Genomic DNA, 26,974 nt, shown 5'->3' on the forward strand with positions numbered 1-26,974 from the left:
TGTACATAAGTATTCACAGCCTTTGCTCAATACTTTGTTGATGCACATTTGGCAGCAATTACAGCCTCAGGTCTTGTTAAATATGATGCCACAAGCTTGGTGTATCTATCTTAAAGCAGCTTTGTTAATTCCTCTTTGCAGCACCTCTCAAGCTCCATCAGCTTGGATGGGGAGCATCGGTGCGCAGCCATTTTCAGATCTCTCCAGAGATGTTCAATCAGATTCATGTCTGGGCTCTGGCTGGGCCACTCAAGGACATTCACAGAGTTGTCCTAAAGCTAATCCTTTGATATCTTGGCTGTGTGCTTAGGATCACTGTTCTGCGGAAGGATGAACCGTTGCCCCAGTCTGAGGTCAAGAGCGCTCTGGAGCAGGTTTTCACCCAGGAGTCCTGACTAGTCTCCCAGTTCCTGCTACTGAAGAACATCCCCACAGCATGATGCTGCCACCACCATGCTTCACTTGCTTCAGGGATGGTGCCTGGTTTCCTCCAAACATGATGCCTGGCATTCACGCCAAAGACTTCAATCTTTGTGTCATCAGACCAGAGAATTTTGTTTCTCGTGGTCTGAGAGTCCTTCAGGTGCCTTTTGACAAACTCCAGGTGGGCTGCCATGTGCCTTTTACAAAGGAGTGGCTTCCGTCTGGCCACTCTACCATACAAGCTTGATTGGTGGATTGCTGCAGAGATGGTTGTTCTTCTGGAAGGTTCTCCTCTCTCCACAGAGGAATGCTGGAGCTCTGACAGAGTGACCATCAGGTTCTTGGTCACCTCCCTGACTAAGGCCCTTCTCCCCCCATCGCTCAGTTTAGATGTGCGGCCAGCTCTAGAAAGAGTCCTGGTGGATCTGAACTTCTTCCATTTAAGGATGATGGAGGCCACTGTGCTCATTGGGACTTTCAAAGCAGCAGAAATGTTTCTGTACCCTTCCCCAGATTTGTGCCTCGAGACAATCCTGTCAGACAATTCCTCTGACTTCATGCTTGCTTTGTGCTCTGACATGCACTGTCAACTGTGGGACCTTATATGGAGACAGGTGTGTGTCTTTACAAATGTCAATCAACTGATTTTACCCCAAATCAGGCGTCATCAGGTGGACTCCAATTAAGCTGTAGAAACATCTCAAGGATGATCAGTGGAATCAGGATGCACCTGAACTCAAATTTTCTTAATTATATATATATATACTCAACAAAAATATAAATGCAACACTTTTGGTTTTGCTCCCATTTTGTATGAGATGAACTCAAAGATCTAAAACTTTTTCCACATACACAATATCACCATTTCCCTCAAATATTGTTCACAAACCAGTCTAAATCTGTGATAGTGAGCACTTCTCCTTTGCTGAGATAATCCATCCCACCTCACAGGTGTGCCATATCAAGATGCTGATTAGACACCATGATTAGTGCACAGGTGTGCCTTAGACTGTCCACAATAAAAGGCCACTCTGAAAGGTGCAGTTTTGTTTTATTGGGGGGGGATACCAGTCAGTATCTGGTATGACCACCATCTGCCTCATGCAGTGCAACACATCTTCTTCACATAGAGTTGATCAGGTTGTCAATTGTGGCCTGTGGAATGTTGGTCCACTCCTCTTCAATGGCTGTGCGAAGTTGCTGGATATTGGCAGGAACTGGTACACGCTGTCGTATACGCCGGTCCAGAGCATCCCAAACATGCTTAATGGGTGACATGTTCGATGAGTATGCCGGCCATACAAGAACTGGGACATTTTCAGCTTCCAAGAATTGTGTACAGATCCTTGCAACATGGGGCCGTGCATTATCCTGCTGCAACATGAGGTGATGTTCTTGGATGTATGGCACAATAATGGGCCTCAGGATCTCGTCACGGTATCTCTGTGTATTCAAAATGCCATCAATAAAATGCACCTGTGTTCTTCGTCCATAACAGACGCCTGCCCATACCATAACCTCACCGCCACCATGGGCCACTCGATCCACAACATTGACATCAGAAAACCGCTCACCCACACGACGCCACACACGCTGTCTGCCATCTGCCCTGAACAATGTGAACCGGGATTCATCCGTGAAGAGAACACCTCTCCAACGTGCCAAACGCCAGTGAATGTGAGCATTTGCCCACTCAAGTCGGTTACGACGACGAACTGGAGTCAGGTCGAGACCCCGATGAGGACGACGAGCATGCAGATGAGCTTCCCTGAGACGGTTTCTGACAGTTTGTGCAGAAATTCTTTGGTTATGCAAACCGATTGTTTCAGCAGCTGTCCGAGTGGCTGGTCTCAGACGATCTTGGAGGTGAACATGCTGGATGTGGAGGTCCTGGGCTGGTGTGGTTACACGTGGTCTGCGGTTGTGAGGCTGGTTGGATGTACTGCCAAATTCTCTGAAACGCCTTTGGAGACGGCTTATGGTAGTGAAATGAACATTCAATACACGAGCAACAGCTCTGGTTGACATTCCTGCTGTCAGCATGCCAATTGCACGCTCCCTCAAATCTTGCGACATCTGTGTCGCAAGATTGTGCTGTGTGATAAAACTGCACCTTTCAGAGTGGCCTTTTATTGTGGGCAGTCTAAGGCACACCTGTGCACTAATCAGCATCTTGATATGGCACACCTGTGAGGTGGGATGGATTATCTCAGCAAAGGAGAAGTGCTCACTATAACAGATTTAGACTGGTTTGTGAACAATATTTGAGGGAAATGGTGATATTGTGTATGTGGAAAAAGTTTTAGATCTTTGAGTTCATCTCATACAAAATGGGAGCAAAACCAAAAGTGTTGCATTTATATTTTTGTTGAGTGTGTGTATATATGTGTATATATATATATATATATATATATATATATATATATATATATATATATATATATATATATATATATATATGTGTGTGTGTGTTTGCAAGTGAAATGCTGTGAATACTTTCTGGGTGCACTGTGTGTTACAGCATCTTGTACGTCTCAAGTCTGACAAAATCAGTTCTGACGGATGTGAAATTGTCGGCGTGTTGCTCACCTCCACGGCTCTGGTGTGTCCTGCAGAGTTGGAGCGAATCTGGAAAAGTCGAGTGTCTGCAGGAGCAGACTGACCTTCTTCTCTGGACGTTCCTCCCTTGTACACCACCATGGGTTTTCCTCCGAACAGACTCATCAAGTGGGCCGGCTCTTTACCCTGAACCACCCTCACCTGGCACACAAATGCCACACTTCAAGCTCCAGCTCTGCTTTAGACATTACTAATCTCATCTGCAACATGCTGTAGTTCTGACCATCGACACCAGGTGGCAGAATTGAGCCATATGTTCACTCTCTCAAGATAGTGGTTGTCAAGGCAAGTGGTATTGTGCATTAAAAGTCTGCAGCATTTTTCATAAAATATAAAATCATGTGGTGAAGGAAGATCTCAACCAAATCAGTAAAATAAAAATATGTGCATGGCTCATTAATATTATTAATACCCCTCAGAACTACACAAATCTTGTTTCTGCCAAATCTTCTGGATTAGCAAATCAGTGTATGCAGTTTATTTTCTTTATTCCCAAATTGCACAAATCTTTCCTTGTTTTTGTTAACCAATAGAGAAATTCTGAAACCGCATGAATGCGTTTCTTCATCAGCTGAACCAGTCCCCAAGCCCCGCCCACCAGGTCTGTGACTGGTTTTCAGGATTAATGATGCAATCACAGGTTGATGGTAGAAAAAATACTGTTCCACCTGACATTATAATCTATGAGACATGGCCATTTTGCAGCATTAGATGGATAAGAATTTACTGCATTTTCACATTTTGTGCAATGTTTGGTTAAAACAAGAAGCTGCAGCTCTGACTGGTGCCTAAAAATATTTGGTGATGGTAACCTTTTAATTTCACTCCGTAAGATCACGCATATCATTCCTGATATAAAATTGCGTCTCAGCACTCAAAGAATTCATCTCTCGCTGTTCGCCAGCATTAAATGGAAATTACCCGGTTTGTCTTTGTTGCTGCAGCAAGTGGTAGAGCTGATAATGTTTCACTTTTGACGTCGCCGTCCATCCCGGTGTGCTGCTGCAGCGTTCACAGGCAGCACCGGTGATTATTTTCCTCGCTGAATTGTTTTTTTTTTTTTTTAGAAAATCCAGTTTTGCACAGTGTGACTTCTTTAATGTACAGCAGTGTCTGCTGAGTTTTTGTGCCTGGTGTCACACATATGCTTGCGTGTCCTTCACCTCCACACACTGAGGTGAAGAAGTGAGTTTAGCTTCCAGAATCTATATTTTCTACAGTGCATGCATCCACTCTTCAGCTGAGGGCAAAACATGAAGGTTACATGTGCCAAGACGTGCGCGAAGGGTTAAAGTGCAAGTGCAGAAAATAAGAACGGGGAAAAATGACTCCCATGAAAACAAAGTGAAGACTATAAATGTTTAAACTCTGAAGCTGCATTATAGTCCGTGAATGTATTTTTAAACTATTGCCCATATGGACGCAGGATTTCTGTCTGGGACAGACGTGGACTCAGGAACAGACGGATCAGCACCTGAATGTTTATGACGGAGGAGGTGAAACAAACACATTCAGTCATTCATTATAGTCGTTTAAGTAATTTTTCTGCACACGAGCAAAAAATAAATAAAAATGATTAAATGTGCCAGTATAGATGGCTAAACAGATGTGCAAAATATTTTTAAATGCACTTCCATGTATTCCAAATAATTTCCATAAATGCATCCTTTTATAGATTGAATTTTATGATTAAATTAAAGACCTCCACACTGATGTTCCTCTGACCTTTAGCTCGTGAGGAAACTGAACCACACAATGGAACATTTTAAAACATATTTCACAAGTCATTTTTGTATTAATTTTATTATTGTTATTATCATCATCAGGGACACTGAGTCGAAATTTTAATATAGTACTCTTTAACAGCAACCCCAAAAAAATGTAAGTATTAATTATGTAAGAATTACCATATTTTCCGTATAAATCACATTTTTATTTGTGTACCCATTTATTTTTATTAGTTTGGGAGGTCCTGCATCTTATACTCTGGTACAAGTTATATGCTGAAAAATCATACATTCTGTATTAGTAACAATAAAATAATAATAATTACTTGAGTCAAAGCACTAAACAAAATAAAATCCATAAAAAAAAGAATAAATGGCAATAATAAGTAAACTAATAAAAAGTATGCTACAACAATAAACAAAAATCCCAAATTAAAGAGCTGATAAAATATTTCTGCTGATTGTCTATTTGATTAAATTGTTTAAACTCCAGTTCAAATTTGGTTTTTGTTGTTTTTGTTTGTTTGCTTGTTTGTTTGTTTTTTGGCATAACAAACCAAATGGAAATGTGTATACACAATTCAAACGCCACCAGATGTGCGATGGATTAACAGAAACTGGATTTGGTACAACTTTTTTTTTAAGTATGAAATAAGGTTTGCATTTCTTTCAGATCTGCAGATTTATATGAAACCTCAGAGGCGACTTAAATATCCAAATGACTTCTTAGACAGAAGGATGATCAATTTTCCTTATGTTTGTCAAATTCATGTGAGTCATTTTTGGAATTCATGTGAGTCATTTTGGGAAGAGGAGGAGGAACAGGAAAGGAAAAATACCTGAGTGGTTATAGGAGCACCAACAGCCTGAGGAAGAGGAGACGGGGTGAGAGGAGGAGAGCGTGCTGAATAAGCAAAAGAATGAAGAATGAATATTTAAAAAAAAAGACAAGGCACACTAAAGGAGTGTTTATCACCTGCACAGGACCACCGCTGAGCTCTTCATCCAGCTGGGCCCCCAGGATGGCTGAAGCCCCAATTTCATCCCGACTGGAGTCCATCCCCTGCCTGAGGAACAAATTTACTCTTTTGTAGTACAAAAACTCCAACTCTGGCACTTGAATTAAAACAGTGATAATTTGTTATTATTAGATTACTGGCAAATGCCCACCAGGTGGAGATATTGCTCCATTTCAAGAACTGTGAGTAGAGGCTGCTGTGGGACACGATGATAAACCTGTTGCTTATAGTTGTAGATATGTTGTAATATGTAGTGATATATTAACAATCGTATGTAATCTTGTCTGGACTACGCCCTTCTTCTAATAGGTGCCACCGCTAATTCATGATGGTCTTAAATTTGCTTTCTGTCAAGTAACTTCAGAATGCTTTTACTGTTTGTCTATAAAGTTTTTGCAAGTGAAACTGTGTCTATGAGAGAGAGGTTCCTCTTGATGATGGGAATGCACACAAACAGCTTACAGGTCGGGGAAAATGCCGCGCTCTGCGCTGCTCGACTTTGATGGTAATATAGAATCTGGTGGGCGGTGATGCAGTGGTAATGATAATTATAAAAAAAAGAGTCATCTGCAGAGTTTTCACATCAGCTTTTGATATCGCCTCATCTCACGTGAAACCACGAGGGAGGCGATACCAAAAACCGGACCTGGTACCAAGTTTGGCCAATGAAAACCCAAAAAAGGCGGGTAGAGTTGAGCAGGTACCATGCAATTGAAAAATGGCATTGGAGAGAAGATTTTAATGAAGTTGTCACCAAAAAAGAGTAAAAATCTTGATATACAGTTGACGACTGTACCACCTGATTTGATAATAAAACAGTTCGTTAACCATGATGACAGAGTGGTTTTCTATGTTTCCATGAATTGATTCACTGTTTGGATTAAAAATTGTGATTTCTTACAGCTGAGAAGCTGGAATTAGAGAACATTTTTTTTCTTACTTATACTTTAATGAGGTAATTAACGTAACAATTAAAATAATGTTTTCTTTCACGCTGTGTAATCGCATTACGTTGAACTTTTGACTGCAAAAACCAAGCTGCAGTTCTGACAGCAGTTGTTCTACGCGCGTGCATGTGTGTGTCTGCACGTATTACTGCACAAAATACTCTGAATAAAACAGCGTCTTGGCTGGCGCAGGTTTAACTGAAGCTTCACAGTCTGGTTTTCTCACCACATGTAGATGATGTGACCCTGGCGACCTCCGTGACTGTAGTTATACAGGATGATGTAGCTGTCTCCTCCGTAGAACTGTCCATGTGTGGACGGGTCCACCAGTACCTTATCAGCTCCTTCAATGCGCCAGATCTGTCCAGAAAAAAAAAAAATAATAATTTGTTACATTAATGGAAAAATATTCAAAGAAGGTATTTGTATGTAGTGCAAAATGAGGGAGATTTTAGTAATTGGATTACTCAGTTTGTGTAAGTAATTTTCACAAATCTTGGTTAGAATGTTTAGGTCATGTTTAATGGGGGGAGTGTTTTTCTCCCAAAAAGGGGTGGAGCCTGGAAGTGAGGCGTGAGATGGGGCTTCCTGACACTTGCGTTCAAGAAGGTTTGAAATCTCGGGTTAACTCTTAACTCTTATCATTGATTCCCTGTTGTGGGATCAATAAAGTTTAATTTTATCAAAGATCACAACAACCTTCCATGAAGTTGAGGTCAGTGAACCTTTATTATAACAGAAACCGCATCGTTTCAGTCATTTTTGGTCCTATGCAGAAAAGTGCACTTAAATTAATATTAGGGATGTCTCGATCCGATCACGTGATCGGAAATCGGACCCGATCACGTGATTTCAGACTTGATCAAAATCGGACGTTGCATCCAGAACAGGAATCCGATATAGATTTTATTCTCATTATTTTGATTAGCGCTATTTCAAGCTCATTATTGCAGATTAATGGGCCTTTCACGTGTCGGAACCGTCAGAGGCGTGAGACGTGTTGTTTTTTAGAGGCATCAGAAGCGTCGCTTTCGCTCGGCTTTTGATGCGACGCTTCTGACGGGAGTGCACATTGCCGCTTGTTGGCAGGCTGAAGCAGTCAAAGTTCAACCCAGTCTTTTTTTTTTTTATTGAACAAAAGAAAAAACATAAGTTCAACCGGACATTCTTGCACACACTGAATCCGATTCCAGAGGAGAAAAGGGAACAAGAGTTGCGCAGTGAATTTGGGAAGAAGAGATGGAATTGTAACCCGGACAAAGGTGGGGGGAGTTACACGCGCAAAGTTTCTTTTTCGCAGAACTGCTGTTGGTGTGTTTACACGCTCAGCCTGACACCTCAATGAAATGACAAGAGGACGATGGACACTTTCCCACCGAAACTCTTGCTCAGTCATCCTTCCGTGCGCAGCAGGACCCGGTGCTGACCAAGTCCTCAGGACGACGATCTGTCATCTGATTAACAAAAAGAAAAAAACAAATTGTCCTGTGATCGTTTGTCTGCAAAACAGAGTGAGAGATGGTGTGCGCACGAGCGACGTGCACACTCGTCACATTTAGGAACGCGTGTTAAAGCGCTTCCGTCTTTATTCACGTTCACTGCGCTGCTCTGAACTTGTTGAACACATATAAAGCATCAGAGGGACACTGAGGACTGTCAGGACGCAAATGTAAGTTGTTTTTTTTTTCCGTTGACTTTTGAACTTTCGACGCTCTGAGCTGTGACATAGCTTTGCGCTGTCCAATAGGAACGACGCGCCGGGCCAAAACACGGACGACTAGTGGCAGAAACCACTGATCTGTACAAATGGTAAATGGACTGCATTTATAAAGTACTTTTCCATCTGCATCAGACGCTCAAAGCGCTTTACAATTATGCCTCACATTCACATAAAATTTCATAAAAATCATAAAACATCTGTCTCAAAGGATTCATGTGGATCAGGTGATTTTAAACAAACCAGCTGCGGTTGTTTGTAAGCTGTGGACTGATCTAAGGGACGAGGGTCTGCGGTCTCAGACTACTTTTCTTCATAACTGGACTGCATCTTGTGGAAAAGCAGAGATTCTTAAGGACACTTTGTCCGACTCGCTGGTTGTGACACTGAACGCCGTGAAGACCCAGAATGCATCGGCACCAAAACATCACCTGTTTCTCTCCGCTGCCATCATCCACCATGCCGTGCTGGGCGGCCATGGCGGGAGAGTCGTGCAGGGAGGCGGCATCAAACGGCACCTTCTCGATCTTGGCGATGCTGTTGGCGATGTAGGCCACACCCATGCCCACAGTCTGATCTTTGTCCCGCCAGTTTTTGAAGAACTGCTTGAAAAGTGGTGTCTCGCCCATCTCTGGCAGGATCTGGACCTGAGTGTGTTTGGGATAACCCATTTTCTTGATGAAACCATCTGCAGCCTTCAGGGCTTCCTTCCGCTCGTCCATGTTTGCATCTTTGCCTGTAAGAAAAAGACGAAACAAAAGTTTGTCAACTTCGACATTTTGGCCATGTGGCGCGTTTCTCTTTGCGTGATTCAGCACGCAGCCTCCTGAGTGTTGCTGGAGAAGTCCAAGGGGACGCCTATGTTTCACCTGGCTGTGGCAGATGGATGGTTATTTTAGAAATGTGGGAATGGACCAAGTGTCTGCCTGGGTGGTTGCCCACCAGAACCCAAGGTGTTTCCATGGTGCCGTGGAAGTGGTGACGTGCAGCTCCAGTGCTTGTCTTGACTTGATTATGTACTGGCCAGCCCACACTATAACATCAACATTGCTGTATAGGGTTGGGTATCAAGAACCGGTTCTTTTTGAGTATTGTTAAGAAATGATTCAGTCCAACGATATCAATAGCCTTTTTGCTTAACGATTCCCTTATCGGTCCTTCAGAGCAGCCGTTGTTTTTGAGGGTGTTTGTTCGGAAAATGATCATTCCTCTACGTTGATTACAGACCCGTTGCAGGGTCTGTAATCAACCGTTTCTGCAGCGCGACACCACTTTGAAGTGTGAACCAATGAAACAATGCTTCGATCCACTAGCTTGTTGGTTCTTTGATTCGCTGCTCTTCAGAAGTGGCAAGTCTGCTTCTTAACCCCTCTCAAAGCCATTAAAATATCGTGAGTCACTTTTGTGTGGATTAAAGTCACTAAATGGGACTTTTGTCTTGTTGCAGTCAAGAAATGAGAATCGTCCTCCGTTCTGTTGGCACAGCTCCAAACGCTGCGCGGCCCTCTGCCAAGACAGAGTCCGGTCGGAATTAATAACTTCAAAAGGAATTGCCGCTTTAAATAAAATGACACCTCTTACAAATGTTGTAATACAGACAAGAAACTACAATCGACTAAAATGTTTTTTTCCTCCCAAAATTCCACAACGTCCTGCATTCTTTATAAATTACATCCTGACGTGCAGTGGTGGGCACAGATAACCAAAAAATTAACTTTGATAACAGATAATCAGATAACTGAAAAGTTATCTTCGATAAAGATAAAACAATAAACCACCCAAAAATGTATCGGAAGTTACAGATAACCGATAACAGATAAATTCCAATATTATCTCTGCCACATTTACAACTACTAGTAAAACAAATAGCTTCTAGTAATATTAAAAGTAACAACAGACCCAAACAATGAGACCACACTTTTTTCTTTCAACATTCTGCCCCTGCTGGAAGCTCTTGCTTACTACAGCGCTCCCACCATAGAGGCACCCCGAGAGCAGCCGTAAAGCCAGCTCTCTATCAATTACAATGCTCCGGTCAGGCGAAGGTCTTGAAAAATAAAGTCATGCTGAGTTATGGTTTTGATTTATAAATAACATTAATACCGATAGAATAACTCCATTAATGTCAAGTCTGTCATTTGTACAAGGTTAAAATATAACATATATCTTTTAATGTTGAATAATGCACTAATTCTGAGGTTTTGTAACAAACAGACAGATCGCAAAGGATTCTGGGTAAAAGTGCCTCTGCTAAACACTGATTGCTTCAGTCATTCATTATGTACCAACACATTAATGTGACGTCTGTCGTGTGTTGGTGCTTAAAGATAAATGTGCTTTTGTAAAATATTCCATTTTTTTATTTGTAAAAACAGGCATTTTTACGGAGCCCTGCAAGTGTCATCACAAAATGTTTTGCATGTGGAGAGAATGTGCGCACGTTTTATGATGTTGTAAAACGTGCTTTATACTGTGCGAGATGATTTTTCATGCAGGAATTTTTTGGACCGAGTTTCAGGTTAATTGTGCATCCTGCATCGTGTAGTGTACATGGAGTATCAAGCTGCAGTCAACATCTGACGACCATCTCCTGATCGCCGATCATATGGTCCAGTGAGAATCAAACCTGTTTGATATTACTGTGGTCGGCCGTCGTGAGGGTTTCCTGCTGCTGAAAGCTACAAGCATCCAAACGCTTGCACTGTGCCTGTGCAAACACTGCAGAGCTGGCTTGTAATGTTGTTATTATTATTATTATTATTATTTTGCTGTTGTTTTGTTTTGTTTTTAAACTTCATTTGTAAAAAAAAAAAAAAAAGCCATTTGCAAAGCCAAAAAGTTGATTTGACAATCATCTGATATAACCGGGGTCAAAATAAATAGAACACTGCCATCTACATACTGCCATGAACACTACTGGCCAGTAGATGGCAGTAGAGGCCTTGAAAACAAAATTCCAGATAATCCCTGTCTGCTACATTTAAAATCCGTGGAATTTAACAAACGCAAATATAAAACCAACGTCTATAAACGCAGAGAATATATTCGAGAGTTTTAGGCACTAGAGTTTAATGCTGTTGTCCGTGGAGCCTGAACAGAGTGTCTGAAATGCATTTGTCCTGTCGTGACGTACTGAGATTACATCATCGTACCCATAATGCACTGCAGGACAGAGCATGTGCTCACAAAACCTTAAAAATTTGCATATTACTTTAAAACTAAAACATATATCTGATATTTTCACTTTCTAAAACTTCAGACATGACAGTAATTTTAAATAACTTGTCCAAAATTAGTTTGGTTAAAATTTGAACCATAAGTTAAAAATGTCCGCAAACAGCAGAGACGAGATTCTGTGGTTCCCAAACCAGACCCCCTCTACACCCTGGCTGCGCCTAGAAATTCTGTCCATAAAAATAATGAACATAACCGGTGACAAAGGGCAGCCCTGACGAGGCCAACGTGCACTGGAAACAGGTTTGACTGTACAGGAACTGGATAGCCCTTAGCAAAGGACCCCAGACCCCATACTCCCGGAGAACCCCCCACAGGGTGCCCCGAGGGACACGGTCGAATGCCTTCTCCAGATCCACAAAACACATGTGGACTGGTTGGGCAAACTCCCATGAACCCTCGACCACCCGATGGAGCGTGTAGAGCTGGTGCAGTGTGCCACGACCAGGACAAAAACCACACTGCTCCTCCTGAATCCGAGGTTCGACCATCGGTCGAATTCTCCTCTCCAGTACTCTGGAATAGACCTTACCGGGGAGGCTGAGGAGTGTGATCCCCCTATAGTTGGAACACACCCTCCGGTCCCCCTTCTTAAACAGAGGGACCACCACCCCGGTCTGCCAATCCAGAGGCACTGTCCCTGATCGCCACGCGATGTTGTAGAGGCGTGTAAGCCAAGACAGCCCCACAACATCCAGAGACTTAAGGTACTCAGGACAGATTTCATCCACCCCAGGAGCCTTGCCACCGAGGAGCTTTCTAACCACCTCGGTGACTTCGGCCTGGGTAATGGATGAGTCCGCCTCTGAGTCCCCAGTCTCTGCTTCCTCTTCGGAAGACGTGACGATGGGATTGAGGAGATCCTCGAAGTACTTCTTCCACCGCCCGACAACATCCCCAGTCAGGGTCAACAGCTCCCCACCCGCACCGTAAACAGTGCTGGTGGAGAGCTGCTTCCGCCTCCTGAGGCGTCGGACGGTTTGCCAGAATCTCTTCGAGGCTGACCGATAGTCCTCCTCCATAGCCTCCCCGAACTCCTCCCAGACTCGCGTTTTTGCCTCTGCGACCGCACGGGCTGTGGCACGCTTGGCCTGCCGGTACCTGTCAGCTGCCTCTGGGGTCCCACCTACCAACAAAGATAAGTAGGACTCCTTCTTCAGCTTGACGGCATCCCTTACTTCCGGTGTCCACCACCGGGTTTGGGGATTGCCGCCGCGACAGGCACCAGAGACCTTGCGACCACAGCTACGAGCAGCCGCATCAACAATGGAGGTGGAGAACATGGTCCACTCGGACTCCATGTCTCCAACCTCCCCCGGGATCTGTGAGAAGCTCTCCCGGAGGTGGGAGTTGAAGACCTCGCTGACAGAGGGTTCCGCCAGTCGTTCCCAGCAGATCCTCATGATACGTTTGGGCCTGCCAGGTCTGACCGGCTTCCTACCCTCCCAGCAGATCCAACTCACCACCAGGTGGTGATCAGTCGACAGCTCTGCCCCTCTCTTCACTCGAGTGTCCGAGACACGTGGCCGAAGGTCAGATGATACGACTACAAAGTCGATCATCGACCTCCGGCTCAGGGTGTCCTTGTGCCACGTGCACTTATGGACACCCTTGTGCTCGAACATGGTGTTCGTGATGGACAAACTGTGACTAGCACAGAAGTCCAACAACTGAACACCACTCGGGTTCAGATCGGGGAGGCCGTGCTTCCCGATCACCCCCCTCCAGGTCTCACTGTTGCCGCCCACGTGGGCGTTGAAATCCCCCAGGAGAACAATGGAGTCCCCAGTCGGAGCGCTATCTAGTACCCCTCCCAGGGACTCCAGGAAGGTCGGGTACTCTGCACTGCTGCTCGCCCCGTAGGCCGAGACAATGGTGAGAGACCTGTCCCCGACCCGAAGGCGTAGGGACGCGACCCTCTCGTTCACCGGAGTGAACTCCAACACTTGGCGAATGAGCTGGGGAGCAATAAGCAATGTGACCCCAGCTCTCCGCCTCTCCCCGTGGGCGATGCCAGAAAAATGAAGCGTCCAGCCCCTCTCCAGGAGTTGGGTACCAGAGCCCAAGCTGTGCGTGGAGGTGAGCCCGACTATCTCTAGTCGGTATCTCTCAACCTCCCGCACAAGCTCAGGCTCCTTCCCCCCTAGCGAGGTGACATTCCACGTCCCAACAGCCAGGGGCTGTGAGCATGGACCGGGTCGCCGGGCCACCTGCCCTCGACCGCCACCCAATCCTCTCTGCACCTGACCCCCATGGCCCCCTCTGCAGGTGGTGAACTCACAGGAGGGCGGGCCCACGTCACTCTTTCTGGCTTTTTTTTTTTTTTTTACAGTTCAACATAAAAAAATTAAATAAATAAATACAAATTAAAAAATTCAAATACAAAATTAAAAACAGAAGTAAAAGAATAAAACAGATAGAAAACCTATCTACTACTACTTTTAGTACACAAAAAATTCACAAGCGGTATCGATAAGGGAATCGATAAGGAATTGGATCGATAAGCGGAATCGATAATGGTATCAATAAAATCTTATCTATACCCATCCCTATTGCTGTACGCACTCACCTTTCCAGACGAAAATTTTGCCATCGGAGCCATGATCAAGGATGAAACAGTCGCCAGATTCCAAGGCACTCTGGGAGAACGGATTCTCTGCTGCCACCAGAGCAATGGTCATGTCTCCGCTGGCATTGGACACCTACAGGAAGAAGCAATAAAGAAAACTTAGCTCAGGTGGCCCTGCCTTCTTTAGGTCTTTCGTTCGAATTTTAGATGTTTTGTCCTTTTCGTGACCACAGAGGAGATGATCTGACAGCGTTCAGGTTGTCACTGAATGTTTGCCCTCACTTTGTAGAGTTTGGCCCTCTTCCGGTTTGAAGCATCAGCTGTCACGTCATCTACGGTTCCTGCAGGCAGATCTGGTTTCGGGCCTAAAACCTGAGGACAAGAGCAGCCGTTTTAAGGTGAAGGACACGAATGCAAACCTGTGAGGCTGGTCCTGTTGCTCTAAGTCACTGTTCTCACCTCCAACATCTTCTCTCTCTCCATCCCCTCATCACACACATACACACGGGCCCTCCCGCTGCGCTCGTTGTCACGGATACCCTTGGCGACCTGAGTTGCCTTCAGCTTTTCAAAGCGGTTACTCTGGGAGCCGCACCACTGGTAGATTTCCTGTGAAGCAGAAAGAGGAGCAGAGAGTAGCGCCAAGTCTGGGAATTAATGATCACCTGTTCCAGGTCAAAGGGGACTGACGACTCAGTAGTTAGAGCAGTAAGGCTATCACTGCAAAAGGTCGCAGGTTCGTGTGCCGACTGGCACCTGAGGTCCCTCGTCATGCCGTGGCTTTGCACATGTGTAACTCTAACAAGCACGTCCCTGAAGCTTGGTAAACAGTGTCGGACTCACCCCTTTACTGGGTAGCGCAGTCTCATTTGAGGGCAGGCACTAAAGGGGTAAAATATGATGCATTTGACGTAATTTCTCTACTTCCAGGGACAGAAACACGGCACTTTCTCTGTTTTTGGGCAAATGACACACAAACAAAACAAAAATGCAAAAAGTGATGATGCGGTGGAAAGTGGACATGTATTGCAGCTTGTTTATGACCCGGAGCTCAAACGTCTCAAGGCTGTTTTGCAGTAGAGAGACCGGAGCTACTCTGGTTAGCTCTGTAGGCTAACACTTGCCGGCACGACATCTCTCATTTGCCTCATCTTCCCTTCTCCACTTGGAACCGAAAAAAACTGCACTTTTCGCAACTGCTTTGGTGACTGCAGCCGAAAACAAAACAGTATACCGTTTTCCCGTGTGAAAATATGCTGTGAATATATTGTGCAACAGGAGCGGCTGTCCCCATAAGTGGTCAAATCCCGCCAGAGGTGGGCACAGTTCAGCCAATCCGATAGCAGATAATTATCAAAGCTAATGTTTTTGCTATCGGATTAGCTTTTCAGGTAACTTTTAAAACCATCATCGGACCAATTATCTTCCGATATATTTTGTTCCGATAACATTCAGTCCGATAACATTTTCTTTGCTGGTAAAGTTTAACGGTCAAAAACGTTTGTAAACCCTACAATCAAACATTTTAGTCCATTTGTTGTGTGTTTATAACCACTGAGCAGACTGACTGCCTGTCGCTTGCTGATGACGTCATCATTAAGCGCAAAACGTGATTGGCCGGTCGATGTAGGAAGCATTGTGGGTAGAGTAGTTCAGGTTCACTTTGGACATTACAGTGACTTTTACAGCTGGGTGGACTGGGACAATGCAGATGAAATGTCTTGTCAAAGGTCACAGATGGGTAGCGGGAACCCGGTCTACTCCATCATCCACTAATCCACCTTCTGTACGGGACAAGGGGTTCAAAAGGAGCCAAACCTGCAGTTTATTTAAGGATTTATATCTCAGGCGTGTAAACTGCAGAGACATAAATTTGTAAGACGTTTAGAATGTTTTACAGAGAATCTGACACCACTTTCAGCTGAAAAAGGCAGATTAAAACACACAGCTTGTCCAATAACCTCTTTAACTGAATAGACGAGCTCAAATCTCAACGTACAGTGTCTCGTCCCACGACAACACTATCTAAAGCCGTGTGTGTCTAAAAGGTGTGTGATGGAAATAAGGTCAAAGGTCAGGGAATGACTCACATTCCCCAGGTCCAGAATGAAGCAATCTCCCTGATTGAAGCTGTCCCAAGAGACCGCCACCTCTGTTGCCCGGACAGAGCGACGACCTTTCACCTGGAGCACCCGCTGCACGACCACCTCGTTGGTGACAACATGTTTGAACCCAGATGCAATGCCCCCTTTCTGGAAGGTAAGAGTTACATTCCAAAATAAATTACTGTCTGGCAAAAAAAAAGCATTTTATAGTTGGATGTAAAAAACAAAAAGCCTTTTGTTCATCTGTTTAAAATGTAATTAATATCGACAGTTGTAACTTCTATGTTGTGCACATTTAATTTTGTACATGAAGCGACGTTTAAAAAAAATACGAACTAAAATCCTACCATGTACTTGATTCCAGTCTTGAAGTATCCTAAAAAGGTTTTGGACTCGTGTCCCTGGACTTCACGGTACTGGATCGGTTGTCCTCCCAGGAAGTCGTCCATCTGGACGGTGAAGATGGCAGCTGAGCCGCTCTCATCCTGGGTGCAGGAATCGCCTGCAGCAAAGGTACCGCACACAGACGCCATATGATGAACGCTGCTCCTGGTTTTTATCTTAGTAGTTCTGCATCTAAACATCATCACATTTTGTCTTTGTGGTTCCCTGTGAGAGCATCACAGGATCAATACCTGACAGAGGGGGAGGAGGTCGAATCCCAGCAGGCACATTCATACATGCAACATTATTCGAGCTGGTTACATCACTTCCTGTGCATTGTTTCCATGATCAATCAAGTTGACTAAACTCACACACACACACAAATCAATCGAGACTGGTTCTTGTTTAAGGAGCAGCACCAGGACCCGGCACTCAGCACAAAGGCTTCACGGGCACGTTGAGACGCCTGTCGATCCACTTTCTCTCTTTGTGGTCATTTAACATGGTGAAAGATGCCAACGTGACCTAAAACAGAACTTTCATTGGTCCTCACGTGCTTCTATCACATCTCAAAATTTCAGGGGTGAATACTGAAATGTCAAAAACTTCCAGCTGGACCGTCTTGAAGGCTGTCAGCTTCTTCTTTTCTAGCAGCTCCACAAACTGTCAAATAAATCTTTGAGGCAGCGCTCAGGAACCAAACAGAGTCCGACGCAAACAGGTTTAATGTGTCAAAATACAGCTGACAGCTTTAAATCACTGAGGCGAATCCCAGGATCACTTCATGTCTTATTTTATATAGTCTGTGTAGAACCTCCTTCTTCTCAAACCAACCCTTGATTCTTTTGTTCACGTCTGAAAAAACAAAAAACAAAAACTACAGCACCGCACTTGTAGAGCGCAAAGCTCTGCCAACACTTCACAGATTTATGAATTTTTACATTGGAAAAAAAATTTCAAGGTCAAAGTCCTGTTAGAAGATTCTTTTCAGAAATTAAAATATAATATCAAATATCCGCTAAATCAGCAATCCGGATCAGATCCGGATCAAACTTTGTTAGGTGATAGTGAATGCCAGGCTGCACCTCACTTTCAAATACGAGAGTGATTGGGGCACGTTTGATTAGGATATAATGTAAAATATACATTAAATGGGGTTTCAATGTTAAATTTAAATGGCCGCAAAATCTGTAATCCAGATCAGATCCGGATCAGACTTTACTCGTATACTGATCCTGGTGGTCCTTACTCGCCAGTCTCATGTCTTGCTGACATCATCACGAAAATTCAACAACAGATGATGAAAATCATAACTTGTGGGGCATAAAAACTCTGTCTGGTGTTCTCCTGGAAACCAAGAAGCACATACTGTAGTTGCAGAAGTAGACTGGGAGGGGGCAGCAGTGAGCCAGTAAGAGCCAAGACTGTGCAAGTTTTCCTTGCAACTAATCTCCTTATCAGGTGATTGCACAGATGATTAGTGATGATTAGTTACAAGGAAATCCTGCACAGTCTTGACCCTTTGTGCCCACCCTTGGACTAGACCACTGATCTTGACCTTTGACAATATTAAGTTTTGTTTTTGCCCATAACTCTGGTTTTCATTGAGGTGAGGTCCCCATATTAAATAAAAACAAAGTCTCCTTCAAAACTTTTGACAGTGTCCTACTTTCTCTGAAGTTAAGGTCAAATCTGAGGAAAAGCAGTTTTCTGCCGTAACTCAGCTCCTTGTTGTGTGGGCCGCTGAAGAGGAGGTACTGCTGGCCCACTACCACCAGATGGCGCCCTGCTTGGAGTGCGGGCTTCAAGCAGGAGAGGGCGTTGGAGCCGCTGGGAGCGACAGCTGTCTCTTATCAGCACCAGCTGTCACTCGTTCAACTCATCACCATATAAGCCGGACTGCAACTCCACCTCCTTGCCGAGAAATCAGCTACCGTTCCAGGTAACCTTCTCTGCTGTGAATTTTCTAAGACTGAATATTGTTCTGTGTGCAGCCGTTTTCCTGTGGTGACAGTCTGAAGCTGGATTGGCGGATAGTGTGAGCGCGACGTCTTCGCCTCTCACTCCTTCCAGGGAAGTGACTGACAGGAGCTGCACGGGTGATTCTGTATCTGGAGGTGGAGGTTTTCCCTCCTGGAGGAACTAAGCTTTACACGATTGCTGGGTGTGTATTCACACACCCACCATTAACTGTTTCTGTTTTCTGCCAGCAGTACCGGGTCTGACTGCTGAAGATAGTGGCCACCTGGGGCGCAGGGCTTGGCGGCTCCGGTGTTCTTCAGATCCGTTGGTGGTGGAAGCTGTGTGGGATCCGGCTCTTCTCTCACCAGACGTCTTCTATCTTCGAGCCTGCCCACACGTCACCTTGTGTATAATTGACAATCCACATTATTGCTATTGTCTGTATTTCGTTGTGCGATTCACAACATTAAATTGTTACTTTTGGCTTATCCATTGTCCGTTCATTAACGCCCCCTGTTGTGGGTCCGTGTCACGACACCTTCCCAACACTCCTAATAGAGTTCCGCCCTCCATAAATCATGAGTTGGCTGGTTTAAGACGGTAACTGCAGCGGAGCAACATTTTTTGAGTGCACTCACCTAACCAGAAGTGGAGGTCATACTGCAGGTTTCCGGAGCGCTGTTTGATGGTGTTCAGAATGAGGTAGGCATCGCCGGTGTAGAAACCGCCGTACAGATTCTCAGGAACAGGCACCAGGTCAAAGTTCTCCACCCTCCACACCTGGAGGCCCGGCTTCTGGCCGGCCACGTCAAATTCTTTGTGATATGGTGCCATTGTGCGCCTGCAAAAATCACACAAAGCTCACAGGTGATTCTTCTGTTTGAATCTTTGACCCTGCGGATGTGGTGTCACCGCAGCATGCTACGGTTTTACAGCGCATCCAGAAAGTTTTCACAGTGCTTCATTTTTTGCACATTTTATGTTACAGCCTTATTCCAAAATGGATGAAATTCATTTTTTTCCTCAAAATTCTACACACAATACCCCATAATGACAATGTGGAAAAAGTCTGAGATTTTTGCAAATTTATGTAATGTATTCACAGCCTTTGCCGTGTAAATTGAACTCAAGTGCCTCCTGTTTCCACTGATCATCCTTGAGATGTTTCTACAGTTTAAATTGAGTCCACCTGGGGTAGTTGATTTGACATGATTTGGAAAGATACACACCTGTCTACATATAAGATCCACAGATGACAGTGCATGTCAGAGCACAAACCAAACATGAAGTCAAAGGAATTGTCTGTAGACCTCAGAGACAGGATTGTCTTGAGGCACAAATCTGGGGAAGTGTACAAAAACATTTCTGCTGCTTTGAAGGTCACAATGAGCACAGTGGCTTCCATCATCCATAAATGGAAGAAGTTCTGATCCACTAGGACTCTTCCTAGAGCTGGCCACACATCTAAACTGAGTGATGGGGGTCAACCATCAGAAGGACAACCATCTCTGCCTGAGTCCACCAATCAGGCCTGTACGGTAGAGCGGCCAGACGGAAGCCACTCCTTTGTAAAAGGCACATGGCAGCCCACCTGGAGTTTGACAAAAGGCACCTGAAGGACTCTCAGACCATGAGAAAAAAAATTCTCTGGTTTGATGAGACAAAATTTGAACTCTTTGGTGTGAATGCCAGGTGTCATGTTTGGAGGAAACCAGCCACCATCCCTAAAGTGAAGCATGGTGGTGGCAGTATCATGCTGGGGGGGTGTTTTTCAGCAGCAGGAACTGAGAGACTAGTCAGGATTGAGGGAAAAATGAATGTAGCAATGTACAGAGACATCCCGGATGAAAACCTGCTCCAGAATGCTCTTGACCTCAGACTGAGGCGACGGTTAATCTTCAGCAGAACAATGACCCTAAGCACGCAGCCAAGATATCAAAGGAGTGGCTTGAGGACAACTCTGTGAATGTCCTTATGTGGACCAGTCACAGCCCAGACCTGAACATGTCTGGAGAGATCTGAAAACAGCTGTGCACCAACGCTCTCCATCCAACCTGATGGAGCTCGAGAGGTGCTGCAAAGAAACTGCCCAAAGATAGGTGCACCAAGCTTGTGGCATCATATTCTAGAAGACTTGAGGCTGGAATTGCTGCCAAAGGTCCATCAACAAAGTACTGAGCAAAGGCTGTGAATAGTTATGTACATGTGATTTCTTAGTTTTTTTTTTTATTTCTAATGAATATGCAAAATTTCAAAAAACCTTTTTCATGTCGTCATTATGGGGTGTTGTGTGTAGAATTTTGAGGGAAAAAAATGAATTTACTCCATTTTGGGATAAGGCTGTAACATAACAAAATGTGGAAAAAGAGAAGCGTTGTGAACACTTTCCAGATGCACTGTATACCTCGAGCCAGTGGTCAAACGCTGCAAATGTGACCCATCACAGTCTGACAGCCACCAAAAGTGACACAGTATTTGTCAGACGTTTGCTCTGGAGAGAATGAGGACACGCCTCTGGGTCTGTGTTGTTGCCAAGGATACAAAGATAAAGTTTGGTGCTATAGTTGGATATTAATACTGCGCCGGCTATGAGTCACCAGTATCCCAAACTCGGAGTGTTTCCTCCAATGATAACGAAGAGGAAGTCCTATCGTTTATGACTCAGCATGAGGAAACTGAGTGAATAATTTATCGAAGGCAGTCAGTTTTGATTCCAACTCTAAAACTTGTCCTGGTGTGAAGACTTTTCTGTCTGAATCCGGTCAACTCCACGGCTGCGTTCTGGCACTCACATCTCCACTTTTGAACTTTTTTTAAATATCAGTTATCATCACCAAAGTGATCATTTCAGAAACATCTGCTTGTTTGTAATCCGACTAATAAATCACTTTTTATTAAACTTTAAACTTTGTGAAAGAGTTTAACATATATATATGTGTGTGTGTGTGTGTGTGTGTAATATATACGTCGCAGGTTTTTATTTTACGAGTTTGGGTATTCCTGCGACTTATACTCCCATGCAATTTATATACTGAAAAATCACAAATTTGTTGTTAATAATAACTATAATGACAATTTTTGCCAGACTTTCCCAGGAAGCAATAAATTCTCATAATAAAAGAATAAATGCCAATAATAGAAAGTGAATGAATGAAATGAATTTATTTGGCTCAGAACAACAAAAATATTTACAAAAAAGGAAAGAAAGAAAATAATCCAACAATGCACCCAAAAGGGGTTAGGCAGAAGCAAAAGCTCATTCATTCACCCTTAATTCATTTCATTATGAAGTTAAGTTAAAGATGGGAAATAATCAGGGGAGAAAGTAAGAGCTTCGCAGTCTCGCATCATATTAAAGATATTAATATTAAAAACTGCTCTTAACCCACCTACGGCGCAGCTTTTACGGAGCGCTTGTCCGTGAAAATATCAAATATAAATGTGATATGAAGAAAAAAAAAAGAGGCTAATTAAAAAGAGATCAATTGAGACTTATGAAAGTCAGACTTCTATTTCAATTGCAAAATTAATAGTGAGATATTTAATTGATTATCACGACAATGTTATATGCAGACGCGAGTTGAGGAGCGCGACCAGCGTCTGACTGAACCCAGCGCTAAATAACCAGAAAGCGGTTCCAAAAACAAAACAATTTTATTTTTCTCCCGTGCAATAATTGATGTACAACATAAATGTGCGTTTGTCTGGCGAGGTGAAGGACGGCGCGCTCTCCAGCGCCGAAATGGATCAAAGCCCGACGCTTCTGGACCCAGACTCACCGCCGAACACCCCCCAGGTGGATACGACAAACTGACTCTGTGAAGGATGGAAAAGGTGAGGTAAGTCAACAGAGCTACAGCAAATATCTTTCAGAGGCACACACTATCAGCAACACATTCAGGTCTGAATTTAAGCTTTATGTAAATGAGCAGCTTCTCACAACAGGTGGAGGATCATCAGTCCGTACGCCACGGCAGTGAGAAGCAAACTGCACAATTCTCATCAATGTTCAAATATACTGCGTAACAAAGCACCAAATTACTGTTAACACTTATTCAGACAATCATCACCTCTGATGTGTGCTGACAGCATGTGTCCCTCACCCGTCCTCCTTCACAGGCACGATGTGTCAAACCCTGGCGCGGTCCTCAGCGTCTCACAAACGAACGTCACAAGGTCGAGTTCCCGGCAATTCTGCTTGAACCACTCATGGCTTAAATGCAGAACGCCATCTCATTATCTGCTTCAGCTGAAAGTCTTTAAATTTGCACGTGAGCATCATCCACAGGTGCTGCAAGTCATTAGGCCTGCACGTGAACATCCTCCACAAGTGCAGCCAATGATGCTGATGAGGGTGAAAGACTCTTCTGCCAGCACCTTCTCCACAGACAAAAAAACAGTTTGCATACCACCTGGAGAACAAAGAAAAGAAAACAACACCAAAATGTCCAGCCAAACCCCCCAACACACAACAGACAAAGCATTCAGGCAGTAAAACTGAAGTCACTACTTTACAGAAAACAGATCGAACAAAATAAATGATTTTCTATCCTTTATTCAGCAATTATAGTCATGTCCTCCATATCATTTTTATGACATATAATAAACACTTATGAAAGCTCTCCACAGTTTATTATTATTTATTTTTTATTTATTTAACCTTTATTTAACCAGCTGATACTCCTTTGTCAGCTTGTCGCAGCACCTGAACGCTGCACAAAACAGCATTTTCAGATCACTTTAACCCAAGTTTAAGTAGCGTTCTGGAACACTAAGAAATCTGGGAAGTTTTAAACATGTTTAAAAATTTTGACGTAGGGATAAATTGTGATGTACAAATTCAATTTACTTATATCACAAATCACAACAGACCTGCCCCAAGGTGCTTCCCATGGGTAAGTTCTAACCTTACCAACAAAATGTGAATAATCATATTTAACGGGTGCAGATTTGAGATATTCACAGAGAAATTTCAGCTTTTTCGGAATGCGTTGGGAAGATACATAAGTAGTGTTTTGTAGATGTGCCAGTGTGTGCACAAAAACAATCGTGTCCTGGGAATCAGGTGTACTTGGGTGTATTCAGCGATATTCAGCCACACGCTAGTGTAACTGGATAAAAAAAATTAGCAGGTAATACAAATTTTGCTGACTTTACTATACAAATAAGTTGCTCATAAGGGCAAAGGACACAACAGTAAGTTGATTTTTGGATGTCAGTCCATTTTATTTTTTTCAAAAGTTAACTCCTAAAATGAATAAACAATTGAGACCTTGCTGCATGTTTGAGCAGCTTTTGTCACCATCTAGCGGGCAATGTGAGCATTTCAGGGCTTCTGGTACATCTGAACCACAAAACTGATTAAAAAAGGCATTTAAATATGTCAGGAATGCATGATTTCTTCTTCTTTTTTTTTTTTTTCTTTTTTTTTTTGCAACACAGAGCTTTGACCTCCCAGTATTAATGTATAAAAATTTTGATGTTGAGAGTTTTACAGTTCTTGTGTTTTGAGATATTAAAGTTTTCCGGAAAGACGTACAGAAAGATGGAATTTCTCCTGACAAAATCTGGCCCAATTTCCTCCATTTTGAAACGGGGATGAAAATTGGAGCCAGGAATCTGCAATGGAAGAGCTCTCGAACATCACCCATGGATTCCACGCGAGATGTTGTCTTGAGCTGCGGCACCCCCTTGGCAGAGGAATAACCAGGGAATGCATCGACTCTGCCAGTAATGGACGACCTGCTCTATCACGAGCTTCAGACTCCTGACATCTCAACTTGTGTGCTTTTGGAAACGGGACAGTACTCAATCATACTTCAGCTTCTGAAGAAAGAACAGATTTCTTTTTAAAAACTAAACTACATTTGGCTGCAGTAATGAGGCCAAACTGCTCAGAACCCATGACAGCAAAGTCATCGTTATGGTTTCACCATAAAAGGATGTAAATGTTTGAAACAACCGGGATGCAGTATGATTCGGCTGAACCCTCCCAGCAGATGCCTGTGCAACCACAAACTGGCGCTGTGTGCTCCAGTGCATCTGAAAGCTCGAGGACGTGGCGCCCACTCCAGACTGTCAAGTGGCTGTTTGTAGTAGTATGATGGACTGAAGCTCTTTTCACGTCTCGGCCTGTCTACGCGTCTGACATTTTTAGCATCCTGTTAAAGAACATTTGACAAAGAGTGTGCAATTTGTTTCAGATGTTAAACCTGGTTGGTTTGCATTAATATGAAGTCATCCCACTGCGTGGTAAGTTTCAGAATTCGAGCGATGCTTCATATAGTAATCAGGCTTTTTTTTTTTAATTTAAGCACACAAATATGAAAGTTTCTTCAAGCGAAACAATCAGTGTCAGATTACACGATCCACAGCGAAGCAGTGACATTATGCACTATTAACCACTTCTACCGTCGCTTTTTGTGCTTTATTACAGCTGTGCAATAATTTTACTACAGCTATACATATTTATTTATATTCCATTTGTACATCGTTTGTTCACACGAGTATTTATGCACTCACCAGTAAACATTGCAATATATTATATTTACATTAAAGAAAGGTGAATAAGACTGTTGCTGCTGCAACAAGTGATTTTTCCCCATTGTGGGATCAATAAAGTTCATCTTAAGGCATTATTATTTTACTGAACTTACTCAATATTATTGTTGTCAATCACAGTTATACACTGAAGGAATTTCCTCCTTTATTTATGTTTTTTAATGCCTGTCACTGTTTTTACAGATCTCAACTTAAAACTCAAACATCTAAACCTCTCAGTTGTTTGTAAGCAGCCATTTAAACCAGTTTGCTAAACCTAATTTAGCCCTAATTCAGTCAAACGAATCCAGTTAAAGTGTTTTGCTGTTGGTTTGGAGCCGGGGTCACCATACCTCAGTCCTGGAGATCACCTGTCTGCACACTGCAGCCACAGCTTGTATCTCCTAACTCCTGATTAGCTGAGCACACCTGTTTTAGTTAATTAGCAATGGGTGGAACTACTTGCTCCACAGGAGTAAGGTCACCTATAAGGATATGGTCACCTTAGAATTTCCTGGGAAAACACAATTCACTACATTCTGGAAATCTGACCTTTGACCACAGTGACCTTGAATTCAATGACTTCAATGACCACCACCCAAATTATTGGCCATTTGCTGATACTGCCAGGACAATTCCAGAATCCACCCACATATGTGACCCACATTTTATGCAAATCTGTTGGGGGGGCAAATAAAAATTCAAGACTTGGCCTTTTGGCCTAAATCAGAGGTCTCAAACTGATTCCAGAAAGGGCCAAGAGTGTGCAGGATTTCTTTGGAGTCACCCACTCCACCAAGTGATTTCAATGATTAACTGAATGAATGCTTTAACCCTCAGAGCCATAACGATGCTCTCCTGCATTGCAGTCAACTTTTCATCAAATATCTATTTATAGATCATATCTGTACACAGTGTTCAGTGTTTTGTAATAGCACTGCTATGTGACTAAAAAGATTAATCCAGGTTTTGAGTATATTTCTTATTGTTACATGGGAAACAAGGTACCAGTAGATTCAGTAGATTCTCACAAATCCAACAAGACCCAGCATTCATGATATGCACACTCTTAAGGCTATGAAATTGGGCTATTAGTAAAAAAAGTAGAAAAGGGGATGTTCACAATAATAGTAGAGTGGCATTCATTCAGTGAGTTCATCAATTTTGTGGAACAAACAGAAGTGAATCAGGTGTCCCCTATGTAAGGATGAAGCCAGCACCTGTTGAACATGCTTTTCTCTTTGAAAGCCTGAGGAAAATGGGACGTTCAAGACATTGTTCAGAAGAACAGCGTAGTTTGAATAAAAAGTTGATTGGAGAGGGGAAAATTTAAACGCAGGTACAAAAAATTATAGGCTGTTCATCTACAATGATCTCCAATGCTTTAAAATGGACAAAAACAAAAAAAAAAACAGACGCGTGGAAGAAAACGGAAAACAACCATCAAAATGGATAGAAGAATAACCAGAATGGCAAAGCCTCGCCCATTGATCAGCTCCAGGATGATCAAAGACAATCTGGAGTTACCTGTAAGTGCTGTGACAGTTAGAAGACACCTGTGTGAAGCTAAATTATTTGCAAGAATCCCCCGCAAAGTCCCTCTGTTAAATAAAAGACGTGCAGAAGAGGTTACAATTTGCCAAAGAACACATCAACTGGCCTAAAAAGAAATGGAGGAATAGTTTGTGGACTGATGAGAGTAAAATTGTTCTTTTTGGGTCCAAGGGC

The 26,974-nt window shown here is 43.4% G+C and overlaps 1 protein-coding gene across 2 annotated transcripts in view; it reads right to left on the minus strand.

Moving 5' to 3' along the window:
- The window catches only part of gsna (gelsolin a), a 46,588-nt gene that overhangs the window by 5,083 nt on the left and 14,531 nt on the right, over positions 1-26,974 (minus strand). The window contains exons 2-12 of one of the 2 annotated variants that reach the window (XM_034192919.1): positions 19,345-19,547; positions 16,708-16,862; positions 16,346-16,507; positions 14,715-14,864; positions 14,538-14,627; positions 14,256-14,388; positions 8,884-9,188; positions 6,962-7,095; positions 5,746-5,836; positions 5,609-5,635; positions 3,013-3,183 (exon numbers count right to left, since the gene is read on the minus strand). In XM_034192919.1, the coding sequence (XP_034048810.1) occupies positions 3,013-3,183; positions 5,609-5,635; positions 5,746-5,836; positions 6,962-7,095; positions 8,884-9,188; positions 14,256-14,388; positions 14,538-14,627; positions 14,715-14,864; positions 16,346-16,507; positions 16,708-16,862; positions 19,345-19,540 (1,614 nt within the window). In that variant the 5' untranslated portion in view covers positions 19,541-19,547. The remainder of the gene's footprint in view (positions 1-3,012; positions 3,184-5,608; positions 5,636-5,745; positions 5,837-6,961; positions 7,096-8,883; positions 9,189-14,255; positions 14,389-14,537; positions 14,628-14,714; positions 14,865-16,345; positions 16,508-16,707; positions 16,863-19,344; positions 19,548-26,974) is intronic. The other variant, XM_034192921.1, reaches the window with a different exon arrangement.

This window comes from Thalassophryne amazonica, chromosome 17, assembly GCF_902500255.1.
Source record: "Thalassophryne amazonica chromosome 17, fThaAma1.1, whole genome shotgun sequence".
Lineage (NCBI taxonomy): Eukaryota > Metazoa > Chordata > Actinopteri > Batrachoidiformes > Batrachoididae > Thalassophryne > Thalassophryne amazonica.